The sequence below is a fragment of the Manis javanica genome, chromosome 3 (genome assembly GCF_040802235.1).
Source record: "Manis javanica isolate MJ-LG chromosome 3, MJ_LKY, whole genome shotgun sequence".
Classification (NCBI taxonomy): domain Eukaryota; kingdom Metazoa; phylum Chordata; class Mammalia; order Pholidota; family Manidae; genus Manis; species Manis javanica.
Genome location: NC_133158.1, coordinates 61,409,630 through 61,431,314, shown reverse-complemented (window position 1 = coordinate 61,431,314; position 21,685 = coordinate 61,409,630). Strand labels below are relative to the sequence as shown.

General features: G+C 37.0%; 1 protein-coding gene across 2 annotated transcripts in view; it reads left to right on the top strand.

Moving 5' to 3' along the window:
- Nucleotides 1-21,685, top strand: part of CFAP91 (cilia and flagella associated protein 91) — a 70,645-nt gene that overhangs the window by 6,238 nt on the left and 42,722 nt on the right. For both annotated transcript variants that reach the window (XM_073231589.1, XM_073231588.1), the window contains exons 4-6: nt 435-524; nt 1,654-1,710; nt 14,232-14,413. In XM_073231589.1, coding sequence (XP_073087690.1) covers nt 435-524; nt 1,654-1,710; nt 14,232-14,413 — 329 coding nt within the window. The remainder of the gene's footprint in view (nt 1-434; nt 525-1,653; nt 1,711-14,231; nt 14,414-21,685) is intronic.

The window sequence follows — 21,685 nt, the reverse complement described above, 5'->3', positions numbered from 1 at the left end:
TGTGATGTTATGCCTAGGCCAGCTGACTCCAAATTTTCTCTCTTAACCCCTTTGACCAAAATAAGCCTGATTCAGGAAAAGTGAATATATATATATATATATATATATATATATATATACACAACATATGTTATAATAATAATAAATATTATTAATGTTATATATTGTATATCTGATATATATATATAGTGGGCATTTTTATATATGAGATTTCATAAATCTACTCTTTTTTAACTCTTAGCTCCTTGTTTCCTGGCTCAAGGACAGTAATTATACTTAGTCTAAGCTATACATCAGTCAGATGCATGCTATAGAAGATTTTGCTCTTAGTCTGAGATACCCTATATACCTCCCACTTTATAGACATAGAAATATTAAAGAGAAAGTATATTTGGAAATGACATGTTAGACTTGAATAATGTTTTCCTGCTCAGTTTTAGAATTGACACTTCTTTTCGGATGCCTGAAGAAGTTTTTGAAGATCCTGAAGTTACTGGAAAGAATCGCTATAAATATTTTGAGAGGTAGAAAGTAATTACTAATGAATATGAGCCCTGATACTGTTAGAGAACCTCTTTATGATAATGATAGTAGCTATCATTTTTAAATATGTGCAGTGTGCCAGGCACCATTTTAAGTACTTACATATACACTATAAATTTTCACAACAGAAATAGGATAGGATATATTATCCCCATTTTGCCAGTAAGGTAGTGGAGACCAAAAGGGGAGAAATAAATTGCCCAAAGTCACATAAGTTAGCAAGTGGCAGAGTTGGGGTTCCAGCTAAGTCTGCCTGACTTCAGAGGTACTAATTTCAAATAAGAATGTATATCTGAGAATAAAGTGAAGTCATCAAAGGAAGTGAAATTGAGCAGTGACACAATGACAGTCAGTACAGGGAATATTATTAACAGTGTGCAAGTAAGTGACATTTGCTCTCTTTCTGTAAATGTTGCCAAAACTTCACGGTCAAACTCACTGTTTCATTTGTGATTAATACTCATGTAATAATCATATACTCTGGCCAAATTAAAATAAGATAAGGATTTCTCTATAGGTTCTTATCTGAGTTAGAAAATAATCTTGATATCATATCTACATAAGCTTCCTTGAGAAAGTTAATTTATAATCCACATAATTACTTATGAGTCCCTTATGGAAATTTTATGATGCTGGTTTTTTTAGAGAATTGTTAAGTTTTTAACATCCTATACTCAATTCCCTGACTTTTGTGGGGGAAGTGTTTAAAACTAAATCATTGGAAAATTTCAGAATGTCTCCGGGAACTTGAGAGGTTGCTGGGAGCTAATGAGCAGTTGAAGCCCAGGTATAAAGCATGGCTTCTCAAAGAGTGGCTTGTTTACCATCTGCAGAGAAAACACTGAAATGTTTATTTAAAATGCAGATTCATTGGCTCTACCTTATATCTTAATCTCCTGGGCTAGAACTGGAAATTTGCATTTTAAACAAGACTCTTCCCACTCCTCAGTGACTTTGTGTATGCCAAGTTTAAGGATTACTGATACATTACTGATATATGAGGATATTTAAGCTCACTGACTTTAAGGGACAAATACTAAAGTTGGAAGAAAACTCAGAGTACACACAATGCAAAAGTCTCACATGTTTGTATTTTCCTTTCTTCCCCAGACCTTTTCTTCCATTTTATCAACAGATACCATTCAGTGTTGTTTATGCAGCAACCAGGTAAGTAGCCATTATTTTAAAACCCTTTTTTCCTATTTTATTTTATTGTTTGCTTCTGTATTTGTTCCAGAGGATAGTTCTGTAAATAAATATGTTTCAAACTGTGTATCACAAACCATTAGAAGGTTATAAAATATTCTAGTGGGTCATGAGCAGCATTTTAAAAAGTGAGAACCAAAGAATCAGACATGTTGAAGGTAAGTTGTTTTCTGCTTTTAACTTTTGTTTTGGATAGATATGTAATATGTTCATATATATATATAGTGGTTATGATGTAAAATGTGTTTCTTATGAGTTAAAGTAAAAATAAAAGTTGAAAACTGATTTAATTGTCCTCTTGTGCTTCTCTGAAACAAAATATTTGATAACACTTCTTCAATATTTTATTTAAAACACTAACCAATCTAATATACACAATGTGATACACAAAAATAAATAAAACATGGTTTCTCTCTCACACAGTTGAAAACCAATGTGGGAGGAAGTAAAAGACAAGGGCTGAATCTGGGATTAATGTGCAGTTCCCTAGTCTTGTTCTAGGGCAAGACATCTGGTTAGGTCAAGTGTCTCATTAAAAACCTGATTTTTGCTGTACTCTTTCCTGTGTCAATATAATTTAGTATTTCTGTAAGAGAAAACAAACAGGTATTTATGAAATGATCAGGAAAAGAAACATTTTTAAGGTCTCAGATTTCTCAGTGGAAATTTAGATAGGGTTTGGCTTTGAAATAAGCATTTTAAAGATATGGTTACTCCTAATGATATAGCATCTTAGATATATGTTATCAACTGTCTGTAATCCTCAAGATAAGTGACAATGATGATCTCAAGTAAAGACTGTGTATGGATACTTTTGGCTCTTACATACATGGAGAAGAGCTTCCCTGCTCTCCCCCTGAACAGAGCCTCTTTGTGTGGTGTTAATTTACCTGACGACAGCTTTGGATTTGTTTTCTATGAAATGCTTGGTATGAGCAAAGGGAGGGCTAGAGACAGGTAGATCCCTATACATCCCTTTGGTACTTTTTTTTAAAAGTATGCTCACTGGATCATCTTAAGAAGTCATAATTATATCAAGTCTAAAAGTTGTTCAGTTTATTGTAGAGAGTTCTGAAGTTTACAGTGATGAACACTGGGCTTCCCCACTTCTTCCTAAGTAACTGACATAAGGGGTAAGATTCCCTCTGTGAGTTAGACCATGAGAGTTGATATTCCAGATAGACTCTATCTTTCTTAGAAGTTTTTAAAGAGTGAGTCAGTATCCGTGAGCGAGATCAACTCTGAAATTATATTGGTGTTGACTTTCTGAGCTGTGAGGATAATTCCATCTTAGGTTAGCAGGGATGGAGTTGTTTGGGGACCAGCTGGCCTCCAGCCACACCCTTTTCATGGCTAGCTGTTGGAATCTTTCCTTTGGACTCCATGTAAGCATCTTGGTGAAGAGGATAAACAGTTAATATTATAAAATGTTCAATGGCAGTTTCCAGTTCTACATTTAAGGAGCTTGGAAGTTTCCACTCTGTCTTAACAACAAGTAAAAATCTGAATAGACTGAAACATCAACAACTTTTCTTGGATCCATAATAGAGGGGAGGATTCAGGGAAAACCACTGCCTCAACATTAGAGAGATAGACAGGTAAATGTAGGGAGTAATAGCTTCCCAGAACAGAGATTCATGAGTGGAGGCCATCCTGGGAACCAGTCCCAGGTAGGAAAACCTGAACTCTAATTGAGCAACTACTAGAGGCTCATCGTGAAAGCTCAGAAGTGAAAACTCCAGGGGGAACAAGTCACAGGGGGGCTCTCACAATTTTGTTAGATTTACCTCGAGGAACTCAACCAGTTTCTCATAGTAAATATCAGAAAAATCCTTTCCTGCTTCTGGTTGGGGAAGGGGAAAGGGAGCCATTTTGAAATACGCCAGAGCACTTTGTTCTTAACAAGGACTGCCCTCAGGAGAAACTAGTGAACCAGAGCCTAACCTGCTGGGGTATCATCAGAGCCTAACTGACCTGAGGGAATGGAAATATCCAACTTCAGCCCCCACCTAAGTGGGGAGGAAAAAACAGAAACGTTTGTGAGGCTCACACTCCAGAGACACAGGCTCACTAAAGGATTGAGACCTAATCATAGGACAACAGAATGCTTCCCCTCCCACCACACCTTGCTGCCACATTACTAAAGGCCTGTTTGTAGTAGCTCTTACTCAGTACAGCATATCCAGCTGTCAAAAGAAAAAAAAATGTACTGGACATACTGACAGGTAAAAAACACAATTTGAAGAGACAGCATGAGCTTCAGAACCAGACATGGTGGGCATGTTGGAATTCTCAGATCAAGAATTTAAAACAACTGTGATTAACATGCTAAAGTCACTAATGGATAAAGCAGACTATATGCCAGATCAGATAGGCAATGTAATCAGAGAGATAGACATCTTAAGAACAAAGTGAAAAAAAAATTGCTAGAGACCAAAAACACTGTAACAGAAATGAAGAATGCCTTTGAGTGCTCACTAGTTAACTGGGCACAGCTGAGGAAAGGATCTCTGAGCTAGAGGGTAATCCATAGAAACCCCTAAAAATTAAAAACAAAGAGAACAAAGACTGAAGATAAGGAACAGAATATCCAAGAACTGTGGACAACTACAAAGGTCTGATGTACATGTAAGAGGAATAGTAGGAGAAGAAAATGAGAAAGGAACAGATGAAATATTTGAAATAATAATGACTGAGACTTTCCAAAAGTTAATGTCAGACACCAAACTACAGATTCAGGAAGCTCAGAGAACACTCAACTGGATAAATGCCAACAAAACAAAACAAAACACAAAACCATACATTGAGGCATATTATATCCAAACTAAAGAAAATCAGAGGTAAAGAAAAAATTGTGGCAGAAGCCAAAGGACAAAAATACGTCACCTATAGAGGAACAAACATAAGAATTATATCTGTTATAAACCCACACTTATATGGCCAATTAATATACAATAAAGGAGCCATGCATTTATAGTGGGGAAATGGCAGCCACTTCAGCAACTGGTGTTGGCAAAACTGTACAGCTACATGTAAGAGAATGAAACGGGATTATTGTCTAACTCCATACACGAAAGTAAACTCGAATCAAAAACCTGAATGTAAGTCATGAAACCATAAAATTCTTAGAAAAAAACATAGGCAAAAATCTCTTGAATATAAACATGCACAACTTTCTCCTGAACATAACTCCTTGGGCAAGGGAAACAAAAGCAAAATTGAACAAATGGGATTACAGCAAACTAAGACTTCTGTACAGCAAAGGACACCAACAGCAGAACAAAAAGGCAACCTACAGTGTGGGAGAATATATTCATAAATGACTTATTCAATAAAGGATTAACACCCAAATGTATAAAGCACTCACATGCCTCAACACCCAGAAAACAAATAACCCTATTAAAAAATGGTGGAGAATATGAACAGATACTTCTCCAAAGAAGAAATTCAGCTGGCCAACAGGCATATGAAAAGATCCTCCACATTGCTAATTATCAGTGAAATGCAAATTAAAATCACAGTGCAATATTGCATCACACCAGTTAGGATGACCAACATCCAAAAGACAAGGAACAACAAATGCTGGCGAGGATGTGGAGAAAGGGGAACCCTCCTACACTGTTGGTGGGAATGTAAATTAGTTCAACCATTGTAGAAAGCAATATGGAGGTTCCTCAAAAGACTAAAAATAGAAATACCATTTGACCCAGTAATTCCACTCCTAGGAATTTACCTGAGGAAAACAAGATCCCTGATTCAAAAAGACATATGGACTGCTGTGTTTATTGCCGCACTATTTGCAATAGCCAAGATATGGAAGCAACCCAAGTGTACATCAGTAGATGAATGGATAAAGAAGACGTGGTATATATACACAATGGAATATTATTCAGCTGTAAAAAAAACAAATCCTACCATTTGCAAAAACATGGATGGAGCTAGAGGGTATTATGCTCAGTGTAATAAGCCAGGTGAAGAAAGACAAATACCAAATGATTTCACTCATTTGTGGAGTATAACAACAAAGCAAAACAGAAAGAGCAGAACAGCAGCAAACTCAAGGACCCCAAGAAGGGACTAGAGGTTACCAAAGGGAAGAGGTTGGGGAGGGTAGGTGAAGAAGGAGGGAGAAGGGGATCAAGGGGCATTATAATTAGCACTCACAATATAGGGAGGTCACGGGGAAGGCAGTATAGCACGGAGAAAGCAAGTAGTGACTCTAGAACATCTTACTACGCTGGTGGACAGTGATTGCAATGGGGAGGGGACTTGATAATATGGGTTAATGTTGCTCATGTGAAACCTTCATAAGATTGTATATCAATGCTACCTTAATTAAAAAATAAAAAAGAATTACATCTGACTTCTCAGAAACCATCAAGCAAGAAGAGAGTAAAGAGAGAAGTGAAAATTTTAAATGTTTAAAATTAAAGAGAAATAACCCATCACTTAAAATTCTATATCATGCAAAACTTTCCTTCAAAAGTAAAGAAGAGATAGGCTTTCTCAGACAAACAAAAACTAAGAGGGACTTTGTTGTTATTAGATCCACATAGCATGAAATGTTAAAGGAAATTCTTTAGATAGAAGGAAAATAATACAGGTCAGAAACTTGCATCTACATTTAAAAAAGCATTGAAGATGGAATAAATAAAGGTAAAATAAACTTTTAATTTTTCTTAATTGCTCTAAGATTGTTCAAAATAATAGCAACAATGTACTTCTTTGTATGTATGTATATATCCTATACGTATACATGCTTCATATATATGGATATATGTATGTATGTACATTATGCTTATGTATGTTTATATATAAGTGAAATGAATGAAAGCAATCATAAAGAGATAAAAGAGAGGAATTAGGATTATTTTGTTATTATAAGGTACTTATACTACCTGGGAAGTGATACAGTGTTTTTTGAAAACAGACTTCAATTAGTTGTAAATGTATATTGCAAACTCGGGCAGTCAGTAAATAAAGAAGTATAACTGACATGCTAATACAGAAGAGAAAATCGAATCATATAAAATATTCACTTAAAACCATAAAAAGCAGAAAACCAATGTAAGACAAAATACCAAGAAAGAACAAGGGCAACATATTGAAAGTAATAATAAATATGGTAGATAGTAATCCAATGACAACAATAATCACCTTAATCATCAGTGGTCTAAGTGTACCAATTAAAACACACAGATTGTCAGATCAAAAAACAAGAACCAACTACAAGTTGTCAACAAGAAATTTAAATATAAAGACACATATAAATTAAAAGTAAATGGATGGAAAAAAACACACCATGCTAATACCAATTAAAAGAAAGTAGTAGTAGCTATTTCAGACAGAGCAGACTTCAAAGCAAAAAATATTATCAGAGATCAACAATCATATAATGATATAGGAGTCAGTTCTCCAAGAAGACATAGCAGTCTTCAATGTGTATGCATCTAATAACAGAGTGTCAACTTGAGGCAAAAACTAGTAGAATCACAAGGAAGAACAGATGAACCCACAATTATAGTTGGAGACTTCAGCGCACACATCTTGCAGACAGGAAATCAGTAAGTCCCTAATTGAACTCAACAACACCATCAATCAAGTAGATATAATCAATATCTATAGATTACTTCATCCTACAACAGCAGAATACACATTCTTCCCAACCTCACATGGAACATTCCCCAAGATAGACCACATTCTGGACCACAAAATAGAGTTCAACAAATGTAAAAGAATGGAAATCATACAATATAACTCTCAGACACCAATGGAATTAAACTAGAAACTAATAACAGAAAATTCCAAAATACATAGAAATTAAGCAATATATTTCTAGATAACACATGTGTCAAAGAAGAAATTTTAAGAGAAATTTTGAAATATTTTGAACTAAATGAAGTGACAATATAACTTATCAAAATTTGTGTAATGCTGTGAAAGCAATGCTTAGAGGGAAATTTATAGTATTGAACACATACATTAAAGAAGAAAGATGTAAGATCAATCCTCTAAGCTTCCACCTTGGGAAATTAGAAAAAGAAGAGCAAATTAAATACAAAACAAACAGAAGAAAATAAGTAATAAGAATTAGAGCATAAAGCAATGGGATTGATCAAGGAAATCAATAGAGAAAATATAAAAATCAAACCTGGTTCTTTGGAAATATCACTAAAATTGATAAACGTTTAGCCAGTCTAACTGATAAACAATCAGAGGAAACAAACTAAATATCAGAAATGAAAGAGAAGACCTCACTGTAAGTCTTATTGACATTAAAAAGATTACAGAAGAATACTATGAATAGCTCTGTATCTATGAATTTGATAACCTAGGCAAAAACAACTAATTTACTTGAAAGACACAATTTGCCAAAACTGACACAAGAAGAAATAGACAATCTGACTAGCCCTAGAGCTGTCTTAAGAAATTGAACCAACAACTAGTAACCTTAGTTACTTAAACATTAGTTTAACTTAACTTAACTTAAACATTAGTTTAAGTTAAAAATTAGTTACTTAAACATTAGTCCGTATGGCCTACTGGTGAATTCCACATTTAAGAAAGAAATCATACCATTCTTTACAATCTCTTTCAAATGATTGAAGCAGAAGGGCTACTTCCTAATTCATTCAATGACGCCAGCATTACCTTAATACCAAAACCAGACAAAAACATTAAAAGAAAACTGCAGAACAATATCTCTCATGAATATGGATGAAAATCCTCTAACAAAATATTAGCAAACTGAAACCAACAATGATAAAGAGCTATACACCAACACTGGGATTTATCCCAAGTATGCAAGGCTGGTTCAGCCATTTGAAAATCAATTAATGTAATCCATTACATCAACAGACTAGAAAGGAAAAATCACACAATCATATTAATAGAGGCAAAAAAGTATTTGACAGTATCTATTGCCCATTCATTCCTCAATAAAGTAGGAATACAGGAGAATTTCCTCAACTTGATAAAGAATATATACAAAAAACCTGCATCATACTTAATGGTAAGAAACTCAAAGCTTCCCCACTAACATCAGAAACGTCCCTTGTCACTACTACTTTCAACATTGTACTGGAATTCCTAGCTAGCTAATGCAATAAGACAAAAGGAACTAAAAAGTGCACAGATTGGAAAGGAAGAAATAAAACTGTCTGTGTTAGCAGATGATATGTTCATCTATGTAGAAAATCAGAAAGAATTAACTAAACACTTCTGAAACTATTAAGTGTTTATACCAAGGTTGTAGGATACAAGGTTAATATACAAAAGTCAATTGCTTTCCTGCATACAGCAATGAGCAAGTAGAATTTGAAATTAAAAACATAATACCATTTACAGTAGCATAAACAAATGAACACTTAGGTATAAATCAATGATATATATACAAGATTATATGAGGAAAACTACAAAACTTCGATGTAAGAAATCAAATAATTAAATTAAGGAAGAGCTATTCCATGTTCATGGATAGGAAGACTCAATATTGTCAGACTGTCAGTTCTTCCCAATTTATTTTGTTGATTCATAGTAATCTCATTCAAAATACCCACAATTTATTTTGTGGATACTGATAAACTGATTCTAAAACTTAAATGAATAGGCAAAAGACCCAGAATAACCAACACAGTATTGAAGGGGATGAACAAAATTGGAGTGCTGACCCTATTTGACTTCAAGACCTACTATAAACCATGGCAATCAAGACAGTGTGTGATTGGGAAAATAACAGACAAATAGATCAATGAATAGAATAGAAAGCCCAGATATAGACCCACATAAATATGATCAAATAATCTTTGCCAAAACTAAGAAAGGCAATGCAATGGGGCAGAGAATCTTTTTAGCAAATAGTGCTAGAACAACTGGACATCCACATCCAAAAAAAAAAAAATGAGTGTAGACACGGAGCTTACAACATTCAAAAAATTTAATTCAAAGTGTATCATAGACCTTAATGTAGAATACAAAACTCTAAGACTCTTAGAAGGTAACCTAGGAAAAATCCTAGATGATCTTGGGTATAATGGTGACTTTTTAGATAAAACACCAAAGTCATGATCTATTTAAGAAATGATGGATAATCTGGACTTCATTTAAATTGAAAATTTCTGCTGAACAAAAGACAATGTCAATAGAATGGAAAGACAAGCCACAGACTGGGAGAAAATATTTGAAAAAGACATATCTGACATCCAAAATATCCAAAGAACTCTTAACTCAACAGTAAGAAACAAACAACCTGATCTTTATAAGAGTGGAAGACTTTCACACCTCACCAAAGATGATATACAGATGGGAAATAAGCATATGAAAAGTTGTTCCACATCATATGTCATCAGGGAAATGCAAATTAAAACAATGAGATACCACCACACACTTACCAAAATGGCCAAATCTGGACACTGACACCAAATGTGGAGTAACAGGAATTCTCATTCCTGGGCCACTTCAGAAGACAGTTTAGTGGGTTCTTGCAAAGCTAAATATACTTTTACCTCACGATCCAGCAGTCATGCTCCTTGGTATTTACCCAAAGGAGATGAAAACTTATGTCCACACAAAAACCTGTTTGAAATGTTTTTAGCAACTTTATTCATAAATGCCCAAACTTGGAAGCAAACAAGATGTCTTCAGCAGGGGAACAGATAAATAAACTGGTACATCAAGACAATGGGTTACTATTCAATGCTAAAAATAACTAAGCTATATCAAGTCATGAAGACTTGGAGGAACCCTAAATGCGTATGACTTAGAGAAAGGAGTCAATCTGAAAACGCTACATACTGTATGATTTCAACTATATGACTGTGGAAAAGGCAAGACTATGGAGATTATAAAAGGATCATCTGTTGGTTACCAGGCATTGAGGGGATGGAGTAGGGGTGAATAGGAGGAACACAGGTGATTTTTAGGTTGAGGAAAATACTCAGTGTGATACTGAATGGTGGATACATGTTATTATACATGTATATGTATATATGGATTTGTCCAAACCCCTAACATATACAACACAAGAGTGAACTGCCATGTAAACTGTGGACTTTGGGGGATGATGATGTGTCAGTGTATGTTCACCAATTCTAACAGATGTACCATTCTGGTGAGTAATACTGATAATGGGGTGGGCTATGCATGTATGGGGGCAGAGAGTACATGGCAAACTGTCCTGTCAATTTTAGCTATGAACCTAAAACTGCTCTAAAAAACTGTCTTTAAGAAATACAAACATTCATTGCAGTTCATAGCAACGGAATAGGACTTGCTAGCTTTGTGAAGTCCTTCTGTTCATGTAGTTTTGTTGGGGTTGGCAGGGAAAATCTCAAAAGACTGGGTGTAGCACAAAGTGCATGTTCCTGGTGCCTAGGCTGCAGTGGAGGAGGAAGGTCCTGGATGGAGGGAAAGAGCAACAATGCCTGCTGTAAGGGTACCAGCGCCCAGAGTAAGCGAGCCTGAGCATGAGATCTAAGATGCACCAAGGTGCAAGCCAAATAGGGAGCAGTCAGGTGGTCTTTCTGGTTTGGGGTCCTGATCAAAGTTGGGGAGAAGTGGGAAAGAGATCATTGGTTTTATTATTCTTATTTTACTGTCCCCTAAAAGCAACTGAAATGGAAAAAAAAACAATTGGTTGGAGAAAAATAAAAAGTTAGGAAAGAATCTATTAGGTTACCATAGACTTCTGTCAAAGTAACATTCCTTCTTTGCATCCGCTCACCTGACCCACCTGGAGGAATCCTAAGTCATCAGAAAGCTTAGTCATAAGGATTCTTTAGGCTTTATCACACTCTTAGCACATTTGACCAGATGGCTCAAATATATGATCATTTAATTTGGAAAACAGTAATTTATTTTCCTGACTCAAACTAATGGTGTTATAATAATATTCATATGATCTGGGATGATATAAAGCAGATTTGAAGTTATTTCCTCAACTAGGATATTTATAGTAGAATAATTTACACTCAAAACAAACTGTAAATACCTATATTGTCTGCATGTGTTTGAAATTCATAGCAACTGTCATAAAAATTATTTCAATAGCTATTAGAATTCACCACTAAAAACAGTTCTAGGTACTAGTCCATCACAGGTGGAACCTCCAAAAAGGTGCTTCTTTATAACTGGCCTGAAATATATTTTTCATAGAGTGAAGCTGTGTGTGCTGTGCTTATATATAAGCACCTCATGTTGCCTTTCACTGTATTTCAAAATGGAAATCTCTTTTTTGTTATTATATTTAGTTATTTATTGTTTGTGTAATTTAACCAACTCTTCTACCAACTAGAAAAAATGTTTTCTTTTAAATGGAAATGACTATTTATTTATTTATTATTTTAAAAACAGTATATGTCCAGGTAACAAAAATAAGAAAATTCGGAAGACTATAAACATGAAAAAATGATCTCTGTAATCCTATTATACAGAACTAACTGCTCTTCATATTTTGTTGTATTCCATCAAGGCATTTTCCTATGCGTACATAGTTTTTAGAAACAAAAATGTACTCATACTATACATACCACTTTATAATGTCCTTTTTTTCCCTACTTTGAATCAATCGTGAGCATTTTTGTATGTTAATAAAGATGTATTACATTGTTACCTTTAATACCTGCATGAATTCCATTAGGGGTGTGGTATATTTTTAAAAACAATTCTTCTATTGATGATGATCACTCAAGTTTGTAATGTAAAAAAAATACAGCAACATTAGTAGATTGGGAAGGATTTCCATGAAGTAGTATGGAGTTAAAAAAGCAAGATACAAAAATGTATTTATGATTCCATGTTAGTAAAGCCATAAAATAACACTGTATGTGTGTGTATTTGTGTCACTGTAGAAAATAAAGTAAGTGTGGAGAAATATACAGCAAGATGTAATTCAAGGACATATCTGGGATATATAGTAGAACTCGGATATATAGAGAGGATACTGCAATGGGTGGATAAAGGAGGAAAAGGAATTGAGGGAAGAAAACTCAAAAGTAAAGGAAAAAAAACACTGCATTAAATCTTAAAGCATATGTGCTATCACATTATTGTTATAAAAATTACATATAAGAGTAAGCATATGTTTAAATGAATTCATCTAAACATTTTTTGTGTACTTAAAAATAGCCAGATTGAAAAAAACAAAGATGAAAATAGGTCCAAGGTTAATGCCAAACAACCTCAAGTATAACCATTTAAAAAAATAAAATTGGCCATTAAAGAGAAGTTTGTAATTTTTTATTTTTATAAATGAGACTTTATTAACATGTTGGATATCTCTTTATATATTTGTCTAATTATTTCCTAGAGTAAATTCCTAAGAGTACAGTTGCTGGGGCAAAGGGTATTTTAAGGGCTTGATACATATATGATGATAAGTTATCTGTTAGTTAGATTGTATCTATTTGTATTTCCATCAACAGTTTGTAAGAATTCCTGTTTCTTCAGTTTCATCAATGCTATTTACAGTCTTTTAAATCTTTGCTTATGTGATATAATAAAATAGCATCTTGCTGTTTTAATTTACTTTTCTTTGATTGCTAGTTATTTTCATTATCTTTTCATATATTTGCTAGAAGTCTTACTTTTTGTTTTATAATTGTCCTTTACTCATTTTTCTGTGGGTATGTAACTCTTATTGATTAATAAGGGCTTTTCATATAAATGGCTGTTTAACTTTTTATCATATATGTTGCAAAACCTATTTCAATGTATACCATTCACATTTTAAATTTGTTCATGATATTTTAACATACAGAGGTTTCAACTGAACCTTAGTTCTATTGATCATTTCCTTTTATGGTTTCTGGTTTTTGAGCCATGCTTTAAAAAGATTTTCACTCAAAGATGATTATTTAAATAGTTATTTATGCTTCCTATTAGTAATCTTATTGTCTCATTTTACATTAAATGTTTTAAAATATCCGGAGTTTGTTTTTGTGGAAAAGATGAGGTAACTTTTCTTCATGGTTAACCAAGTGATCCCACCATTAATTAATGAATCATCAATTATGGAATCATCTATCCAGAAAGAGGCTTGCTTTTTTTTAATCACAAAGCATCCCTTCTCTTTTATTTGCTCCTGTATTTATTTCTGACAGGAAATAGCTAAAATTGGATGTGGAACTAAAAGCAGAGAAGAAACCAGAAAGTAGCCACCCTAAACAGATTCAGAAGTAACTGTATGACAACCTAGAATGTACCTTATATAGCTCTATCCTATAGTCCTACCTAGTGATACACAGAAAAATAGGCACTTTTGTGAGTAGACCTAGGTTTGATTTCTTGGCAGGGGCAAGAATAACAAGGCAATTCTTTCAAGATTATTGGGCATCATCTTTGTTACACTGGATTCACAACTTTGTGCCTGTCATTTTTAAAAGGGGGATGGAATTAGTGAAGCCCTAGAACTTATTTCTACTTGCTTGTATGATTTGTAAGTGGTCATGTTGGGTTTTAATTTTTAAAATAATTTTTCCTTTTAGGACAGAACCTTATACTTTTCCTCGTGCTCCTACTAAGTACCCACCTATCCCTTCCAAGTGTACTGTGGGCACTCAGACTGATTATCGGGATGGCGAAGTCCAAACAGATCCGTATTCTCCAGAATACGTAGTATGTCAAGATTCAATTCCTGAGCTCTTGACGCTGGCTTCTCTTACTTGGGGTGAGTTGTAGGTAATTCTCTTGAATATTTGCAAATCACATTCCTAGTAACTGTGTGCTATTGAATTCCTGGGAATGACACACTTAGAGGCAACTGTGGTTAAATGTTGTTATTTAAAATGTCTTGCTCAATAGAGCTACTACATAGACTGATACTTTTTCTGATACTTTTGTTCAAAGAGAGATACTCTTTTCACTATAAGGAGGCTTATTGTACTTTATCTCTGAAGCTGAAGTTCTATTTTAGCTTAATTTTGTGGCTGCTTTGCTGACTACTCACCTCCCTCTCCCTTCTTTCATTGTTCCTTCCAGTGAATGAACTCCTTTTCATTGAGCAATCCATATTGCATCTTTGCATGAAAACCTTTTTTGAGGGTATAGTACTTTATTCATATTCTTACATATGTAATAATATTATCTTACTTTGTCGAAATATCTTGCAATTTATCAGAACTCTTACATACCTTATTGGATGATTTAAGATGCAATCCTAAACATATCACCTCTGAAGTGCTAATATTGTTCAGGCTCAGAAATGTACTCTTAGAATGTAACAGAATCTAGCCCAAGCTTATATTATGTGAAACTACAAAAATTAGTAAGAGAAAGGCCTTTAGAAATTATTAGACATTAATTTAACAAGCTCATTTGATTGTAGCTGGGAAACTGAGAATCAGAGATGCTGACTCCTCCAGGGTCATGGAGATTGTTGGTACACTGTGATGATTTTTATTAAAATGAGATTACTTTTGTTTCCCCATTATAATGGATTTCTCTGATCAAGTCTGTGGCACAGGCAATGAAGATGTTTATATCTGAGCTCTTGTTTTGATTCTTGTTTCCTGGAGCACCTTATGAATCCAGATTAAGCATTCTTGACACACACTATAAAGCAGGCCTAGATGACAGATTAAAAATATGGGGAAAACCTTCCCTTCTGCTCTCATCACATGCAAATATATTATAAAAACTAATGAACACATAACCACACTTAAGAACAAGGAAGGAAATTTCCATAGTCTAGAAATGGAGATTTCTTCCTAAAAGAAAGAAATAGCTGGGACCTGTGATGATGAGCAGGGACTATGAGTGGTGGGGAGCCAGATCCCAGTTACTGCCTAAACTGGAGGAGGCAGACACGTTTCCAATCAGTGCCTGCAGTCTAAGATTATAGCCAGAGCTGAGTCAGGTGCTCCTGCCTGGGGCCTAGGCCTTCACCTCTCAGTGTGATATGGGCTTAGCATTGAGCTGCAGAATGCCCTGAGGCATCTGAATTGTGGGAAGAGGCCCATGTAGATATTGGAAGGCAGTCTTGGGGCCATTTGTGCAAGGAATTCTGGGGTCTGTAAAGGTAAGAGTAGCTCCGGGTTGGCATAGCCCCTTGGACTTCTCACCCTATGATGATGGGCAGGGCTTTGAAGAATGAGGCCAGGGAGCTGTCCTTTTTGCGAGGTCAAAGAACTCTGCTCCTGGGGTGCTCATGGGAGAAATCTGCAGATGATCTTAACCCAAGAGTCACAAAGCATCTAAGGAGCACAGACATCAGAAAACAAAGAAAATGGAAGAATAAATTCCTGAGCAAAAGGAGTAAATGGAACAATCTGAAAAAGACTTAGAAAGTACTTCTTACATCCTCAGAGAGATAAAGGGGGAAATAGCAATGACCACAAGAATGGAAGCTATGAAAAAGAATCAGTTGGAATCATTGGGAAGGAAAACTATGAAGTTTGAAATAAAATGAACTCAGTAGTAAACTAGAAAGAGCTGAAAAGTAAATTAGTGAAATGAAAGATTAAATGAACAGTATTCCAGAATGTAACATATGAAGGTAGAGTAAGATTTTTTTAAATGGTAAGAGACATGGGATATAGGATTTTAAGATTCAGAAATTGACAATAGAAAAAATGGTGATGAAGCAATGAGAGAAGAGAAAATGGCTAAGAATTTTCCACAACTGAAGAAAGACATGAGCCCCCAGTTTGAAAAATTCTGTTGAGTACCAAACAGATACATTAAAAAAAACTCCCACCTAGTAATAAAGGAAAAGAAAAAATTGCAAAAGCTGTTTGAAAGAACAGTCAGATTATGCACAAAGGAACAATAACCAAATTGACATTTTACAGTACTATCTCTAAAGAGCTTTGGGAAAATAATTGCAAACCTAGAATTCATTTACCAGCTAAACTATTGTTTACGAGTGAATGTGAAGTAGACATTTTCATTGGACATTTCATAGGGTCCATCTCATGGGATATTGTAAATATTAAGTAAATTCATCTCTGTAATGTGCTTAGAACACTGCTTGGCATGTAAAACATTCTGTAACTGTTAACTATTAATAAAGTAGTTCTGAAATAAAAGAATTAAAGGGTATACTTCAACAAGAATAAAAACTCACAAGTAAGAATATGATGAGCAAAAAAAGGGAAAAATATGTAATTAAAATTTTAAGATGTTGAGCTTCTAAAAAAGAAAAGAAGCAAGTACTAAAAACACTAGATCAGGATTGGTAAACTCTGGCCCACAAGCCAAACTGGTCTGTTGCCTTTTTTTATATGGCCTGGAAGGTAAGGATGATTTAAAATTTTTAAATGGATGAAAAAAATCCTACTACTTTGTGACATGTGAAAATTATTTGTACTATTTGTGGCATATGAAAATTATATGAATTAAAAATTTTGGTGACCCTAGAAAAGTTTTATTGAAACATAGCCACTGTCTTGCCAGTGGGTTTCAGCCCTGGGCAAGTTCACTATGGATTCAATGTGACCAAAGAAATGACAGTAGAATGTTCTTGGGGTGAAAGGGTTTATACCCAACTTTCTTCCTATGGTGGCAGGTCAATCACTAGAATCCCGTCCACTCAGAGCGAGTCTGCATGCAGCAAGCCGGTCTCTGCCTCTGGGCCTCTCTGCCCCCACAGCCATCTCAGTCTCTGTCCTCGGCGCTGCCACCGCTCCAGTCTCATCTCTGCTCTCCTGCAGCCTTGCAGCCATGCCACCATTTTCTCCCAGAGCACTGGGTGGAGCTCTTTGTATATAGAGTCAGTAACAACATATTGCCCACATGTGTGTAGTGAGCTAGATGACCAGGGCCAGGTGAGAATCCTGGCCGTAGGAACCTTCACTTTATCCACACTCCACCCCTCCAGGATTCTTGCCTCTCAATCTATGTGCCCTCAATCCTCTGCAATGGTCCCTGTGCGAGAGAGCTGGAGCATTGTAAAAGAACCATGTGTGGGCCTTACCATATCCACCTTCTCCAGCCTCTCCAGCAAAAAGTCTTACAGACACATAGGCCATCTTGTTGCTTTAGCTCTGCCTTCTGCTTCATCCTCAGTGGCCAGAACCACTGCTCCTGTCTCAGTTGTTGCCACAGCCAATTTCTTTCTGTCTGCTCCTGCCTTTTCAAACCAACCCAAATCTGGGTCCTTGTGACCTTTATGAGGCCTTTTAAATTCTTCCTTTAAGAAGCAGACCATATTTCCTTTTGTGCTTGAGCCTGAGGATAGAAGCAGAGCATGGAGTGCTTCACAACCTGAGGAGGGGCCTGCACCTCTCCTGGAGGAACCCGTAGTTGCTGAGTCATTCTGGCTTTCCACCAGCTTTCAATCAGGTGGGGTTTCAACTGAGGAGGGACCGATGCCTCTGGCACTGACAGGGCCTCCACCTCAACCTGTTCGTCAAACCTCCACTCCATTTCTGGGGCTGATGGCTCCACTACACCCTTCATCTGCCCCATGGCACCTGGAAGCCTGCACTCCCATACTGCTGCTTCTCGGGCCGCTGCTCCTTCTCATGCTGCTTCCTCTCAGGCTACCACGACATCCTTTACTATTTCCACAGCACTTTGTGGTGATGCCATTTCAGTCAGCAACAAATTTTCTTTCTCTTTGGGTGGACCCCAGTCCTCCAGTCCTTCACAATACCACATGTCCACTGGAGAACACTCAAATGTCTCCCTGTCCATAGGTGCAGCCCTCTGAAACGCTCCTCCCGTGAGGGCAGCCTTTTCTTTTTCTTGGTCAACAGTGAATCTTGACGACTGCACCAGTTGTCTTGCCAATGGGTTTCACCCCAGGCAAGTCCACTGTGGATTCATCTGACCAAAGAAATGACAGTAGAACGTTCTTAGGGTGAAAGGGTTATACCCAATTTTATTTCCACGGTGGCAGGTCAGTCACTAGAATCCTGTCCACTCAGAACAAGTCTGCATGCAGCAAGCCGGTCTCTGCCTCTGGGCCTCTCTGCCCCCGCAGCCTTCTCAGTCTCTGTCCTCGGCACTGCCACCACTCCAGTCTCATCTCTGCTCCCCTGCAGCCTTGCAGCTGTGCCACCGCTTTCACCCAGAGTACTGGTCAGAGCTCTTTATATAAAATCAGTAACAATGTATTGCCCACACGTGTGTGGTGAGCCAACCAACCAGGGCCAGGAAGAATCCTGGTCGCAGGAACCTTCACTTTATCCACAGCCACACTCATTTGTTTGCATATTAGCTATACCTGCCTTTGCACTATAGTGGCAGATGTAGTAACTGAAACAGAGACTGTGTGGCCCATTTCAAAGTCTAACATTTACTCCCTGGTCCTTTATAGAGAAAGTTTGCTGACCTCTGCTGTAGATCAGTACTTTAGCATGAAGAAGAATCGTCTGGTGAGCTTGTTAGTAAACTGATTCCAGGCCCCATCCCAGAGATTTTGATTTACTAGGTCTGAGAAAGGGCCTAGAATTTGCATTTTTAACAAGCTCTCAGGTGATGCTGTTCTACTGGTTCGAGAACCACACCTTGAGTGTCAGAGTCAGAGAAGTAATAAGAATAAAGCATGCCAAATTCTTCAAAGCATCCAATTTTCTTCTGGATGGAGAGCAATGTTAATTGGCTTTAGATTTTATTAGAGAACTCTGAGTGGAAAGCCTAAATTAAAAAATTTTGGGGAATCATTAGAAACAAAAAAAAAGGAGAAATATATTATTTCATAATTGGTAGAGGAGGAAAAAGAGGAAATAACAAAACAGAAAAGAAGGGAAGCAAAATAAAAACACAGTAAATAGAAAATACATGGTCAGAAAAATGTTCAAGTATCAGAAAATGTCAGAAAAATGTTCAAAAAAATCAAAATTCACAAAAGTGACTTAAACTGACCTATTGTAGGGAAAATGGAAGTTCCAATGGCCAGGGTCCTCACCTGTCTCTAATCTACTTGCCCACTGCACATGTATGTGATGTAACCAGTCTGGTGCATAGGCGCCTGCTTACACCCAGGCTGGCAATGAGCCTGTATAAGCTGTGCTGTTGTATAAAGAGCTCCACCCAGTGCTCTACATGGCAGGTGGGGGCGGCTGGTGGAGATGCATTGCAGACTTGCTGGATGTGGATGGGTTTTAGCACTTGACCTGCCACCATGAATAAAGCTTGGTAGACCTTTTACCTGCAACATTTGTTATTTGGTCTCATCGAATCCAGAGCAAACTTGCCCAGAGCTGGAAACCTCTGGCATGACACCTATTAAAAAAACATTTTTGGATTGGATTAATGAAAACCCAACAACAACAGCCTGCTACCTAGAAAACAGCATTGAAACTTTGAAAATAACAGGTGAGAAAATATACCGAAAGCTTACCCAAAGAAAGCTGATGTAACAACGGTAATATGAGACCAGAGTTAATCAGAAAGACATTAAAAGGGACAGTGAAAGACAAGGTTATAAAATGGACAACCCGGGACGTGGATTAAAGATGGCAGCATGAGAGGAGAGACAGAGGCTTCCTCCTAAAACTGGATACAATTAGAAAATTTAATTGGCGCAACTAATCCTGAGAGAGCAACAGGAAATAGGACATGTCAGACTGCACACACCTGGAGAAAAGAGCAGACCTCAGCGAACAGGGTAATGTACCAGAGCTGTGGCTCAGCGGGACCCGAGCCCTTCCCTCACCCCAGCTCACTGGCGGGAGGAAGACAAACGGAGCAGGGAGGGAGTGGAAGTCTTGGGACTGCTGAATACCTAGCTCTGGAGATCTGCACTGGGAGCACAAACCTACACTTCATGGTAGTTTCATGAGACTCGCATGACTACTGGGCTGGAAAGTCAATATAAGCAGAGTTCCTGGGGAGACGGGATTCCAGCTGCTTGTGGAAAGCAGGGATCCATATCTGGCTGCTCTGGGACAAAAACATGCCTGTGTGCCCGGCCCACTGGCTCAGGCAGTGGAGACAGGCACAGGAGCCAGGAGGCGGGGAACAGCTCCTTCCTACCCCCAGTACTGCTCCTCTGCGACCCCTGACATTGCTTCAGGGGCTCAGCAGCTCCAGAATAGAGCTTCTGGACACTAGAGGGTGCCATATACAAACATGAAACGCCAAAGGAACCTTGTCCAGAGTAAAATTGTTAATACAACTCCCGAGAAAGGTTTAAATGATATTGACCTCGTGACTCTTCCTGAAAGGGAGTTCAAAATAAAAATAATCAACATCTTAATGGAGGTACGGAAAGACATCCAAGAACTCAGGAATGAATTTAGGTCAGAGATCCAATCATTAAAGAACATGATGGACGGTATTAAAAGCAGGTTGGATACGGTGGAGGAGACAATAAATGAAATAGAAACTAGAGAAGAGGAATACAAAGAAGCTGAGGCACAGAGAGAAAAAAGGATCTCTAAAAATGAAAGAATATTGAGAGAACTGTGTGACCAACCCAAGCAGAACAATATTCGCATTATAGAGATACCAGAAGAAGAAGAGAGAAAAAGGGATAGAAAGTGTCTTTGAGGAGGTAGTTGCTGAAAACTTCCCCAATCTGGGGAAGGAGTTAGTCTCTCAGGCCATGGAGATCCACAGATCCCCCTAAACAAGGGACCCAAGGAAGACAACACCAAGACACATAGTAATTAAAATGGGAAAAATCAAGGATAAGGACAGACTGTTAAAAGCAGCCAGAGGCAGAAATAAGATCACATACAAAGGAAAGCCCATCAGACTAACAACAGACTTCTCAGCAGAAACTTACAGGCCAGAAGGGAGTGGCATGATGTATTTAATGCCATGAAGCAGAAGGACCTGGAACCAAGATTACTTTATTTGGCGAGATTATCATTTAAATTTGAAGGAGGGATTAAACAATTTTCAGATAAGCAAAAGCTGAGAGCGTTTACCTCCCACAAACCATCTCTGCAGTCTATTTTGGAGGGACTGTATAGATGGAAGTGTTCTTAGGGTTGGATAGCTGTCAGCAGAGGTAGTAAAACCATGGTAGGGAGGGTGGAGCAGCTGA